Genomic DNA, 13,199 nt, shown 5'->3' on the forward strand with positions numbered 1-13,199 from the left:
GTTTGCATCACATGCATTTGACTTTGGAGACTCAACACAGGGGTTGGGTCTGTCTAGGACAGGTGTACCCGAAATGAAATGACCATCCTGATGCATCCTACTTGCTACTTGTGCATTTATTTGCTTCGGATTTGCATGTTGACTGGTTTGTTGGATAATAAGAGGAAAGTTGAAAAAAAAATCAATGTGAGAGCTAAGAGAGATAATTGCCTGTTTTTGAAAAAAATTAGTTTCCAAAAATATACCGAAACTCTGTCGAAATTTTGAAAAAAACGAAGAGATACGTACGCAACCCCCATCGGGTCCAACTTCTCTTTTTGCAAAAATAGCCCAAAAAGAACAAATTTTTTTATTTTTATTGTAAATAAGCAGGGTGATGTCATTCTTGGCTAAAATAGCCGAATGTCTCTAAAAAGGCACCGGAAGGCCGTTTTTGCATGAATAGCCACCTTTGGTTGCTTTTTCAAGGTTTTGGCCGGTTAGCAAATACAGCCTTAAAATCTTCTTCCCCGAAGAGCTGAAAGGCCGTATTTGCAAAGCCGGATTTTTTACGAAAATTTTGAAAAAAAAATTAGTGACAACTTTTTCTTGAGTCAAAATGAGTCATAATATTTCTTTAATTAAATCAGCCTAATAAATGTGCAGGATGAGCACAGGTGAAAATGAACCATTTGCAGCTCTTAAAGAGATCCCCTTACAGCTCCACATGTGGTGGAACGATTTAGGGAAAGGCAGTAGAGGAACCGTGGTAAAGGTTTTGGGTGGTCTTATCGGACTTTTGAACATCAAACCAAGATTTGACGTGATTGAAGCCTTGATACCTTTTTAGGATCCGACTCGCAATGTGTTCCGCTTTTCTGATTTTGAGCTCACACTCACGCTAGAGGAAATTGCGGCTTACACCGACATCGGTGGAAACCTTAGAAGTCGGTACCCAGTGTCACCAAGACCGGTAGCTCCCCACAAATTTCTGGATATGTTTAGTATTAGCCGGGATATTTAGGACGGGAATTTGTCTGAAGGGTATTACACTTTCCATTCTTGTATCAACACTATGGTAACCCCCAAGGTTTTGAAGTACCGAATACTGGTCTGACCTATGCCGGAATAAAGATAAGTGGGAGGCAAGGAGGAGTTTAGTTTTTATAGTAGCATTCTTGGGTGTTATAATCTGTCCGCGAAAAGACGACAACATAGAATTGGGCCTCGTGGGAATGGTTGACGTCGCAATCAAGAAAGCTTATGGCACTTGGTTCCCCTGATCTTAGTTGAGATTTATCGAGCTTTGACCATTTGTTGAGAAGGTGGGAAGTTCTTCCAAGGCTGTAACTTACTACTACAATTGTGGATACATGAACACCTCTATCACCGTGTCGGGTATATGAACTATGGTATGACCGATTTGAATTGCATCGAAGAATTTGAAAGTCGAGTGGTGGGTGTTGAATTTCCCGAGGGTACCGAAGCTTGGTTTGCACACTTAAGTTCTTTAACTTATGATAAAATTGAGTGGGCGTTCGGATGGCTCCCTGTCACCAAAGCCGTATACATGTAGGCCGAAGTGTGTTATCTTCTCCTGATGGGCATCCGGCCGTATGCTCCCCACAGGGTTTTGCACCAACTGGGCAAATTTCAAACTGTTCCTCATGACGAAGATTTGAGTAGACATGTCGTTGAATTGGGCCCGAAGGCCGTATTTCCGGAAGGAAGAGTTCGCCAAGTGTGGAATGAGTGCAGATTTCTCGAACCTAAGACTATGGTGCGGGATCTAGCTAGAGGTGAGGTAGACCTCAAGTACATTATTTGGTTTGGTAAAAGGTTTCAGATTCCCGAGAGACCAGCTAATAGACCCCATGTCCAACAATTCACTAACGATTCGCAAGAGCAGTGGGGTTGGTTGGCAAAAAAAGAAAGCTATAGGGCCAAAATAAGTAAATTAGAGGGACAAATAAGGGACCTAAAATTTGGCAACAGTATCCAGGCTGCCGCAGATGAAGTGGAAAAGAAAAAGCTAACTCAGAAAAATGAAGCCCTCAAAGCTCAAATCCAGAAAATGAGAACAACTGCTAGAAACCCGGAAAGAAACTGAGAAGATGAAAGGCTTATAAGAAGTCTGAGAAAGAAAGTACTTGAGTGTCGAGATGACCTAGAAAAATCTGAGGCCAACTTAGCAAAAGTCCGGGCACAATTGGCAAAGAATGCAGAAGGGCGAGCACAGTTTGTGCAACAAATGAAAAGGAAATACGAGGGGACAATCACCAATTTGAAGAGAAAGCTAACCACCCTTGAAAATGAGGCGGACAAACATGCTAGGAACTTTAAAGCCGATAGGTAATATTGTCATGCTTTGATGGCCCAGATGGAGGAAGATATGCGACAATTGCAGAATCAAAGCCAACATGACACTCAGGTGCTAGAGGTCCGGAATCAACAAATCGGGCACTTGCTTCAGGAAAAGGGTATTGTCCGAGAGAGGGTTAGAGCCATTGCCGACTACATTGTCATGAAATGCCAAGCATGTAAGGACATGACTCGAACCACTTTCTTCGCTACAGTGATGACATTTGTCCGCCAGATAATGAGTGATTTGGAGCGGCTTCACGGGAATCTCACATGTAGGCCCGTGGCGAGATCGAATGATGTCCCGCGGGTCCCAGGAGTTGAAGCATTGATGTATTCATGATTTTTTCATCTATCGAGTCTGTATTTTTAAAATGTTGTTTTGAGTCAGTTCGTAGTTTTAAATTCCAAGAAATGAGTAGTTTGAAGTCTTTTGTAATAGAAAAGTTTAGGAGTTTTTATTAATGAAAATCGAAAATTCCCAAAAATTGTTTCTTTATTTTCCGCATTTATTTTTCTTGAACTACGTAATGATCTGATTCATGCGGCGTCGTGATAAGTAGGCAATCTTCATCGGATCCGGTCATAATTTTTGTAAATAACTCCAATAAGAGAATGATGTGAAAAGAAAGACCCAAGGAAAAACCCAAAAAAAGAAAGAAAAGAGAGTCGAGGAAAAATCAAAAGAAAAATGGAAAAAAGAGGAAGGAAAGAGATGAAAGAAAAGAGCGGAAAATGGGAATAGAAGCACGAAAAGCCAAAGTGGAAAGAAAAGAAAATTGGGGAAAGTAAGCAAAGCCGGGATAAAACATGCAACCGTTGCGAAACATGTAGAAATACATTTAACTGTATAGGTGCATCACACCCCAATGTGTGATTACCTATGTGTTATTTGCTTCAAATTGACCGGTTTGTTGTCTACTGTTAAACCCAGGTTTTATAGTAAGGTGGTTGGTTTTGTGGTAGTTTGGCTTCGCATCCATACTTCACAAGGTCGAAAGGAAGCGTTGAAATGTCTTCGGAAATGCCTCTGCCAACAGTTCCTATTGCAGATGAGTCCAATCTCAGGCATCCAACTTCAGAATCGGCAGTTGCCGAGGAAAATAGATTTCTGTGTCTCCGCATGATGGAAATGTGGGACGCCTGGGAAAATGGAAAAGAACCACCAAGTGTAATCCCCAGATTTCCTGAGCTTTTTCCCAGGGCAAGTGGGACCTCCAACACCCCCATAAGCTATCCAAACACCCCACTGGGATATCCTACCATTTCCGCCAACTTTGTGGGAACACCTTCTGAGGCTCGCCCCCAGGTGTTAGCTTCAGGTGCAGCTTCAAACATCTTCACTGAGCCACCTTGCTCAGCTACGAAACAACCTACTCTACCCGGGCCTAGCTTCGATCCATCCTCTTTCACCTTTCAAACACCATCCTTCCCAATGGAACCATCCCAGTTTACTACTAGTGCTTATCCTCAGCCGCCTCGGTACGAGTTTACCGTAAGACAGGAGAAAACTGCAAAAAACCCTGACAAGAGGAGATTACAAGAAAGATGAGAAACATGGAGCAAAGTCTCAAAAACATAAAGGGGTTGAGTGGGCAAAAGAGCGTGTCTTACGCCAACCTGTGCATGTTCCCCCATGTACATCTACCCTTTGGTTTCAAAACCCCGAAGTTTGAGAAATATGATGGGCATGGGGATCCCCTTGCCCACCTCAAAAGGTATTGCAACCAACTGCGGGGAGCGGGTGGAAAAGAAGAGTTGCTCATGGCTTACTTCGGAGAAAGTTTGGTCGGTATCGCTTCAGAATGGTATATGGATCAGGATATATCTCGCTGGCATATTTGGGACGACCTGGCTCGGGACTTTGTCAGGCAGTTCCAATATAACATTGATATCTCTCTTGATAGGAATTCATTGTCAAACCTAAAGAAGAAGTCCTCGGAGAGCTTCCGAGAGTATGCTGTCAAGTGGCGTGAACAAGCCGCTAGAGTTAAACCTCCCATGGACGAAACAGAGATGGTCAGTGTCTTCCTTCAAGCCCAAGAGGTTGATTATTATCAAAACATGATGTCTGCGATGGGTAAGCCGTTCGCCGAAGCCATCAAAATTGGTGAAATAGTTGAAAATGGGTTGAAAACAGGGCGAATCTTGAGTCAGTCTGCTATAAGGGCTACCTCTCAAGCCATCCAGGGTGGGTCTGGAGGAGTAGCAAATCGAAAGAAAAAGGAAGAAACAACAATGGCAACTTCGAGTGCAAGAAAACCCTGTGTGCCCAGATCTCTTCTCTCTGAAAGAACCCCACAACACTACTATCCCCATCAAGATGTGGCTTATGCTCCTCAGCCATACACAGTGATGAATGCCCAACCCTATGTTAGGCCACAACAACAATTTAACCAGAACAGAGCTCCACTTCCCAGAAATCAACCTCCTTACCAAGCTCACTATAATCCCTTACCCCCACAAAACAACTTCCGTGCCCGGGAGCCGCCAAGGAAAACAAGCTTCACACCCATTGGTGAGTCTTATTCTAGCCTATTCCCAAAATTGGTCCAAATGGGTTTGTTGCAACTCGTACCCCCGAATATGCAAAACCCAGAGTCACCCTCTTACCAACATGGCACCCAGTGTGCCTATCATTCAGGGGCAGAAGGGCATGATATAGATAATTGTTGGACCTTGAAGAGGGTTGTGGAAGATCTGATAGAACAAAAGAGAATAGTGCTAAGGGACGAAGATATCCCTAATGTAACCAACAATCCGCTACCGGCTCACAACAATGGACCGGTTATTGAGATGATTTGTGAAGACAGGGAGTTTGACCCAGCTCTAAAAGCCATCATTGCCATAGCCGATGTGGAAAAGAAGCCAAAAACTGTCGCGAAACAAGACAAGGGGGAGAAAAAGAGCAAAACCACCCCTCATAAGACGGAAAAGAAAGTGGAAGTTGAAATTGGGGCAGCGCCCTCCAAAGATGCCATTCTCTATGTCCCTCGAGGCCGCAAGAAAGAACAGATGTCATTGAGTCCTCCTAGGAGATTTGAGCTAAACAAGGGAGCTCAAATGTATGTGCCTGGTCACACCCAACTATGCCTTATATAAAGGACACACAGACATTGCAAATATAATCTTAGTATTTAGCCCAAAGTCGAACCCACAAGGAATTAGCCTATCAATTACTTCTCGTTAGATTTACTAAATTCCACGGAATCAACTTTTCAAACGTTGTAAATAAGAATTGAGGGTATTTCTACTAACTACGAATGAATGTAAATAAGCAACTGAAAAAATAACTATAATTGAGTTGTAAACTATTAAGAGAACGTTCTAAGGCTATGATTTCCCCTATTGATGGACTCCCTTCCGGTTATGCTTCACATAGAATCACCAAATTATTTCTATCAATCCGGAGCACTCTTACTACCGTAAATCTCTCCCGAGTAATCACGATAATCTACTGATGCTCTCTCCTAAGTTACGCTATCTGGCTTATTTATTATAGCTCACTTTAGATTACACCCAAGGCTTCATTATCCCTAATCCCGCCTTTAAACCCGCAATTATTGATCCCTCATATATTTTGGGAGTGGTGTTGTTCAACAATTACCTAAATATGCACTCTCTCTCTCGAGTTATGCACACTAAATAGGCACAACTAATTGAGGATCATGTCAATTAACTACAACAAGCACGTAGTTGAACAAATAGAGATTAAAATGGCAAATTATAGTAACATAATCAAGAAGTTCATCCTTCAATAGGTTCCATCAAAACTTAGACTAAATATTTAGCTATTCATACTGGTGTTCATCACAACAATAATCAAATTCATCACAAATCATAAAACAAAAGGAAGAACTTGATGTTGAATTCTCCTCCTTGCCTCTTGCCTCTCCTTTTCTTGTACTAAGCTATGAAAAGCTGCATAATCCCTCCTTGGGCGAGCTTGACCTTCTATAGGTTAAGTGAATTTTCCCCCAGACTTCAAAGTTTACCCCTGAAAATTAATATTCCGGAACTGGGCTAGCGCGGCCGCGCTAATGGCCGTGCTAATGCCCTACCATTCTGCCTCGACCATTTGGGCTAGCGCGGTCGCGCTAATGGCCGCGCTAGTTCAGGCCTTCATTTTAACTATTCTTTTGTCTCGTCTTCTTGCGTACTCAGCTCCTAGGGGTTTTGTTTCTTGCTTCAATGTAGCTCCAATCACAGCTTTAAGGCCTCATACAAGCTCCTTACTCCTGCAACGCGTGACATTCACAATTAGAGCCCATTTTTCATCATTTAACTATATTATAACATTGAAACATAATTAAGCTAGGGCATAAACAATCGCCAAATTACATAAATCTAGCCTATTATCAACACCCCACACTTAAATCATTGCTAGTCCTCGAGCAATCCACCATACTCTATAGAGGTTGCTTCACTAAGCATTCTTTCCTAACGCATCACACCAAGAACAAATCACATGAGTTACGCCTAGTAGTGAAAAATATTAGCCTCAAAAGTCGACTCTCACGTGCCGTGCAATATTCATACTTTCTCAAACTACTCTACTTAGAAGTCAAGACTTGCCCTTCCTTCATGAATCACATGCCCTCACATCCACACAAGAGAGTAGTTCCACATATAATGATGTTTAGAACAATTAGGAACTTAGATAGACAAGCCTACCTCACTCTCAAAAAGAATATTCACATGCCACAAAGATGCACCATAGGCTTGCCCGTAGTGTACTACTCTACTAATCGAGCCCACTCAGTCTAAGATCAATAGGACTTTACTTGGTTGTAATGTAGGCTAAGGAATGGGTAGTATATATTTGGATATAGTGACTAACCTCCCTAAGAACTTTTTAATACAGTTACATTAACATTCAAAGCCATACTTATGTCAACCAAACATCCCACCACTTTTTCTTTTATTTACAACAACCCCATCCATTAGATGCAATTATAACAAACCACCACTTATCAATTACTACATTTATTCATTTTTTTTCCAGTGGTGCTTATTCTTTTACTTTTCCAAACACTGCACCTTTTCTCTATTTCAACGGCTCCACTCAAAAAACCAAACCACCACCCCACACTTTTGCCTTTGCATAATTTGCATATATTCAAGTGCTTATGGGAGGTAAAAGGGTTCAAAGAGCAGGCTTTTCAAACAATTGGGTAAGGTTCGCAATGTGGTTGCCAAAGAAACAGGCTTATAAGCTCAACTGGGTTAACTAAGATGTAATACAGTTAGGTGGTTTACTTTATATGTCTGGCTCAACAAAGAAATGCCTATATCACTTCTAGGACTGAATGAAACTACTATTTCGCTTTGCAAACACACAGGGCAAGTTCTAGGCATCAAATATGAATCATGGAATACAGTAAAGCTCACACACACATGGCACATAACTCATTCCAGATTGGCTTATCAAGACACTCTCTTCTGAGTATTCAAGTCAATAACAAACATATAAATTTTTTAAGGCACTTTAGGAAGAATCAACTACTGAGACTAAGCGTTACACTCTAGTGTTTATCGTGTTCAGGTGTATTAATGCTAGAGGCTTAACTTTACTAAAGAAAATAAAATGAACAAAAACTACCTATACCTGGTTCAAGCTAAACCCTTGGAAAAGAACCGTGGCCCAAAGAAAAACCAAGGGGAGGGGGGTTACTACACTACCTAAAAAAAATCTTTTTGGTCTTTTCTCTAGAGTTACTTCCCTCAAGTAAATTATCTAAAGGCTCCGTCATTAGGAAGATTCTCCATATTTCCCTTTTTTTTGATCAACTTAGTCCCTCAAGAATCCCTCCAAAAGAGATTCGTCGTCGGGACAAGCCACTTACCTACTTTAAATTAACCTAATGAAACTATTACTCAAACACCAAAAACAATTTACGCAAAACAAAGAAACAACCAAATTGTACAATTACATATATACATTGAAGTATCCCCCACCCCACACTTGAAATGTAGACATGTCCTCATGGCATCAAAATTTAAGGAATAGTAAGGTAAAGGAACTTCCCTGAAGGATCACTCCTGATCGGAGACGGTGTCTGGGTTTACACTGCATGCGCGACCCAGAGCTCTCAGCCAACCTAAGAATTTCTTTTCCGACTTCACCTGCCGCTCAGCCACCCCGTCAATGCGGGCACTCAAATCAGTGATAGAGGTATGCAACCCCGCCATATCCTGCTCCAAAGCGGTCACACGGATACTACGTCGTGGCTGTGAAGATGTTGCAATGCTAGATGGTGCTGCAGCTGCTGCACTGTGCTCATGGACCTGTGGTTCGGCCTCCACGTCCTCCGCTCGTCCTCCTCTTCGTCTGAGTCATCAGAGCCACTACTATCCTCCCCCTCAGTTGCCGTTGGCTCCTTACCCATTGTTACCTTGTCAGCCCGGAACTTGCGGATATTTTGGTACTAGCCCATCCACAGCTAGATTTTCGGGCACTCGAGCTTCCCTGCAAAGATGAGTAACTAAAGAAGGGAAAAATAACCTATACCTTTTCATTGGGAAGCGGATGAACATCTCTTCATGTATCACTTTTGCCACGTCGAAGTTGTGACCATTGATGAAGCACCAAATCAAAGCTGCTCGGGGCCCATTTACCTCCGTAGTGTTGGGGGACGGAAGTAGACGGTTGTTGATAAGATACAGCCATCACTTTCCTTCAAAGGTTAGTGCCGAGGAGTGAAACTTCTCACCATATTTCATCCAAACCACCTCCTTCCCTGGTACACAGATTGTTTCAAAGAATTGCTCCCACTTTTCGTGTGTTGGGTTATGGCCATACTCATAAAAGTCATCATAATCAACCACTGTAGGGGCAACTAGTATGCCATCTGTATCGCCTCAATAGAAGCATTCACCGCCTTTTGGCGTATTGTGACTACACCATTGTCATGCTCCAACACATTGGCGTAAAACTCTCTAACAACCATGACATTGACCTCACCTGGCGCATTAATGAAGGTTTGCAACCCCCGCCTCAGCAGCTCAGTATACATGTGAGGGCAGTGCCGCTGGACCGATCCAATGTTAATACCCCTCTCCGGAATCGGTTTTTAGAGGCCTTCGCTGCAAAACAGTCCTGAGCCTTGGTTGAGACAAATTTGGTGCTATCAAAGGGGCGTGCAGGGGCTGCTCCTCGTGTCCTGGACGAGCTGGCTTGGCTGTTAGAAGATGCACCTGTGGCGCGGCGTTTCCGAGATGGAGTCATAGTACCTAAAAAACGGGAACACATTAGCACAGCCCAATACAAAATTGTGACGCGTTGCGGTTACTCAGACTTCACAAGCATAAGTGGTCACAACTACATAGTTACGTTCATTGAGGCCTTTCCACAAACACCTTGTGGGCATTAGGCACTCACAACCCTTTTCAAGCATTTTACAACATCAAAAACCACCACAATGTAGCCACAATCACAACTAAATCATTCTCTAACTCCACCAACCATTCCATCCATAGTTACTACAACATATACCACAAATTTCAACTAAACAAAGTCCAGAGCAACAATAATAAAAATGAAAATCAGAAATAAAAGGAACAAAAGAAAACAAATGGTCCCTAAAATGCATACCTGTAGTGATAGAAGGTGGGGAACAGAGAAGAAAGGTGGAGGAGAATGTGGTTGGAGACTTGGGGCCAATTGAAAAAGATGAAAATTTGTGGAAGAGGGGATTTGATGAAGAAGAGGATTTGGGGAGGGTTGTGTTTGGAATTGGGGCGTGGGGTTGGGGGATTAAAGGAGGGGGGTATTATTACAACTAACATAAAAATAAAATTAGAACAACTCAGAAAATATAACACAAAAAAATCGTCGGAACTAGCACGGCCACCAGCGCGATCGCGCTAGTAGCGCGGCCAGTAGCACGTTCACGAGCGCGGGCCAGGCAGAATGTTTGCCCATTAGCGCGGCCACTAGCGCGATCGCGCTAGTAACGCGGCCAATAGCGCGTTCACAAGCGCAGGCTGTGCAGAATGTTTGCCCAAATAGCACGGCCTGTAGCGCGGGTGCGCTCCTGGCCTTTAATTTTTTTCAAATCTTTCACCTGTTCTTACCACTTCCGATGGCTTTATCACCCACCCATTGTCACCTGCATTGTTTAGCACTTCCTAAAACTCACAATTAACAACTACTACTATCGTTGGGTTGCCTCCCAACTAGCACCTTAGTTAATGTCATGGCACGACGCAAACAAGCGCATTTAAGGCTCGCTCGACCTCTGAGGTTTCGTTAGGTGGACCTCTGACACTTCCTTTGGTTCTTTTATGCCTATGTATAACTTCAATCGCTGCCCATTGACTCTAAATGTGTGAGAGTCTTTCTCTAAGGCGATCTCTACAGCTCCTGAAGGGAATACTTCAACCACTCGAAATGTCACAGACCATCGTGACTTAAGCTTACCCGGAATAGCCGTAATCTTGAATTATAGAGCAGTACCATATCCCCGGGTTTGAAATGTTGCTCAACAATGTTCTGGCCGTGCAACCGCTTCATTCTTTCCTTGTACAACCTTGTGCTCTCAAAAGCAAGATGTCTGAACTCGTTAAGCTCATGCAATTCAGTGATCCTTGTTGTGCCCGCAGCTTCAATGTCAAGGTTCAGCTGTTTCAATGCCCACCAAGCTTTATGTTCAAGTTCCACTAGCAAGTGTAAGGACTTCCCAAACACCAACTTATATGGCGACATACTAATTGGTGTTTTAAGAGCGGTTCTATACGCCCAGAGTGCATCATCTAGCTTTTTTGCCCAATCTGTTCTTGTGGCGTTCACAGTCTTGGTTAGCACATTCTTGATCTCTTTGTTGGATACTTCAACCTGCCCACTAGTCTGGGGATGATATGGGGTATCCACCTTTTGGCGTACATCATACTTTGTGAGCAACTTCTCGAAAGCTCTATTACAAAAGTGTGTGCCTCCGTCACTGATGATCGCTCTTGGTGTCCCAAAGCAGGTGAATATGTTCTTCTTCAAAAATACCACCACCACTCTTGCATCATTAGTGGGAAACACTATGGCTTCTACCCATTTGGATACGTAATCCACAGCAATAGGTATGTACTTATTGCCAAAGGAGCTGGCGAAGGGACCCATGAAGTCAATCCTCCAAACATCAAACACTTCCACCTCTTGAATCGGGTTCATAGGCATCTCATGGCGACGGGAAATGTTCCGGTCCGCTGACATTCATTGCAGCCCTTCACCCATTGGTGTGCATCTTTAAACACTGTTGGCCAAAAGAATCCGACCTCTAGCACTTTCGCAACTGTCTTAACTCCTCAAAAATATCCTCTATACGCCTATGCGTGACAAGCCTGCAAAACAAAAGATTGTTCTATCTCGGGGACACACATCCGTATCATATTGTTAACACATATTCTAAATAGATAGGGCTCATCCCAATAATACATGCGACAGTCACGATAAAACTTTTTCTTTTGTACAGATGAAAGGTCATAGGGAATTATACCACTAGCCAGGTAATTTGCATAATCTGCATACCATGGAACTTCCTCAAGACTAGTAGCGAGCAACTGCTCGTCTAGAAAGGTTTCCAGAATATCTTCAACCTCGACTGAGTTTTCAGCTCCTTCAAGTCGTGATAGATGGTCAGCGACTTGATTTTTTGTGCCCTTACAGTCACGAATTTTGAGGTCGAATTCTTGCAATAGCAGCACCCAACGAATCAGGCGCGGCTTAGACTCCTTCTTCTCAATCAAGTACCTGAGAGCTGCATGATTAGTGTATACAATTACCTTAGAGCCAATCAGGTATGATATGAATTTGTCGAAAGCAAACACCACAGCCAACATTTCCTTCTCAGTCACAATGTAGTTCAGCTGGGCTCCACTCAGCGTTCTACTACCATAGTAGATTAGATGCATCAGCTTGTCTTTCCGCTGTCCCAGCACTCCCCCCACTGCGTAGTCACTGGCATCACACATGAGTTCGAATAGTTGCTCCCAGTCGGGGGCAACAATGATAGGTGCTGTGACCAGCCCCTTTTTCAGCTCCTCGAATGCTACCCTACAATTATCAGAAAACGAGAAAGAGTGATTTTTTTCTAACAACTTACAGAGAGGGTTGTCAATTTTTGAGAAGTCTCTCATGAATCTCCGGTAGAAACCGGCATGCCCGAGGAAGCACCTGATTGCCTTGACTGAAGTTGGAGGGGGCAACTTTGCTATCACATCCACTTTAGCACGATCCACCTCAATTCCTTTGCTTGACACTCGGTGCCCCAAGGCTATGCCCTCTTGTACCATGAAATGACACTTCTCCCAATTAAGAACCAGGTTAGTCTTGTGAGCACGTGATTTTTGCCCTATATGTATTACTCCAACAAATTCAAAACAAAATAATTTTTTTCTAGTGTTTGAGATTTTGTTGGATTTCATGGCATTTTTTGTTAATTATTTGCATCTGTCTGTGCACGTTTATTTCAGCTAATCCATGAAAAATACAAAAATATGTTGCATCTGCATTTAGGATTTAATTTTATATTTTTAGATTAATTAACAAATTAGTTTGTTTTATAAAAATAAAAATCACAAAAATTATTCATTTGGCATTTTTTTAATTTTGAATTGCGTAATTTTTCTTTAAATTTAGGATTTAATTAATTATTAAAAATACCATTGGGTAGGATAATTTAGTTTAAAAATAATTATTAATTAATTTAGGATTTATTTTAATTTTGGAAAAAGAAAAGAATTGTGAATTGAAAAGGAAAAAAGAAGGAAATAAAGAAGGTTTAAATTTGGGCTCAAACCCAATCCAACAGTCCCAACCCAAACGGAAACCACCCAATATCTGGCCGAACCCACGCCTGACCCGGTTC

At 42.5% G+C, this 13,199-nt stretch overlaps 1 protein-coding gene across 1 annotated transcript; it reads right to left on the minus strand.

Annotated features, from left to right (window-relative positions):
- Positions 1-8,376: 8,376 nt before the first annotated feature.
- On the minus strand, positions 8,377-12,624 carry LOC142170254 (uncharacterized). The gene is made up of 5 exons (XM_075232116.1): positions 12,506-12,624; positions 12,115-12,385; positions 10,763-11,326; positions 8,736-8,809; positions 8,377-8,671 (listed from the first exon to the last, which is right to left on the minus strand). The coding sequence occupies exons 1-5, from the start codon at positions 12,622-12,624 to the stop codon at positions 8,377-8,379; spliced, it is 1,323 nt and encodes a 440-aa protein (XP_075088217.1).
- Positions 12,625-13,199: the final 575 nt, after the last annotated feature.

Source organism: Nicotiana tabacum, chromosome 16 (assembly GCF_000715075.1).
Source record: "Nicotiana tabacum cultivar K326 chromosome 16, ASM71507v2, whole genome shotgun sequence".
Taxonomy (NCBI): Eukaryota; Viridiplantae; Streptophyta; class Magnoliopsida; order Solanales; family Solanaceae; genus Nicotiana; species Nicotiana tabacum.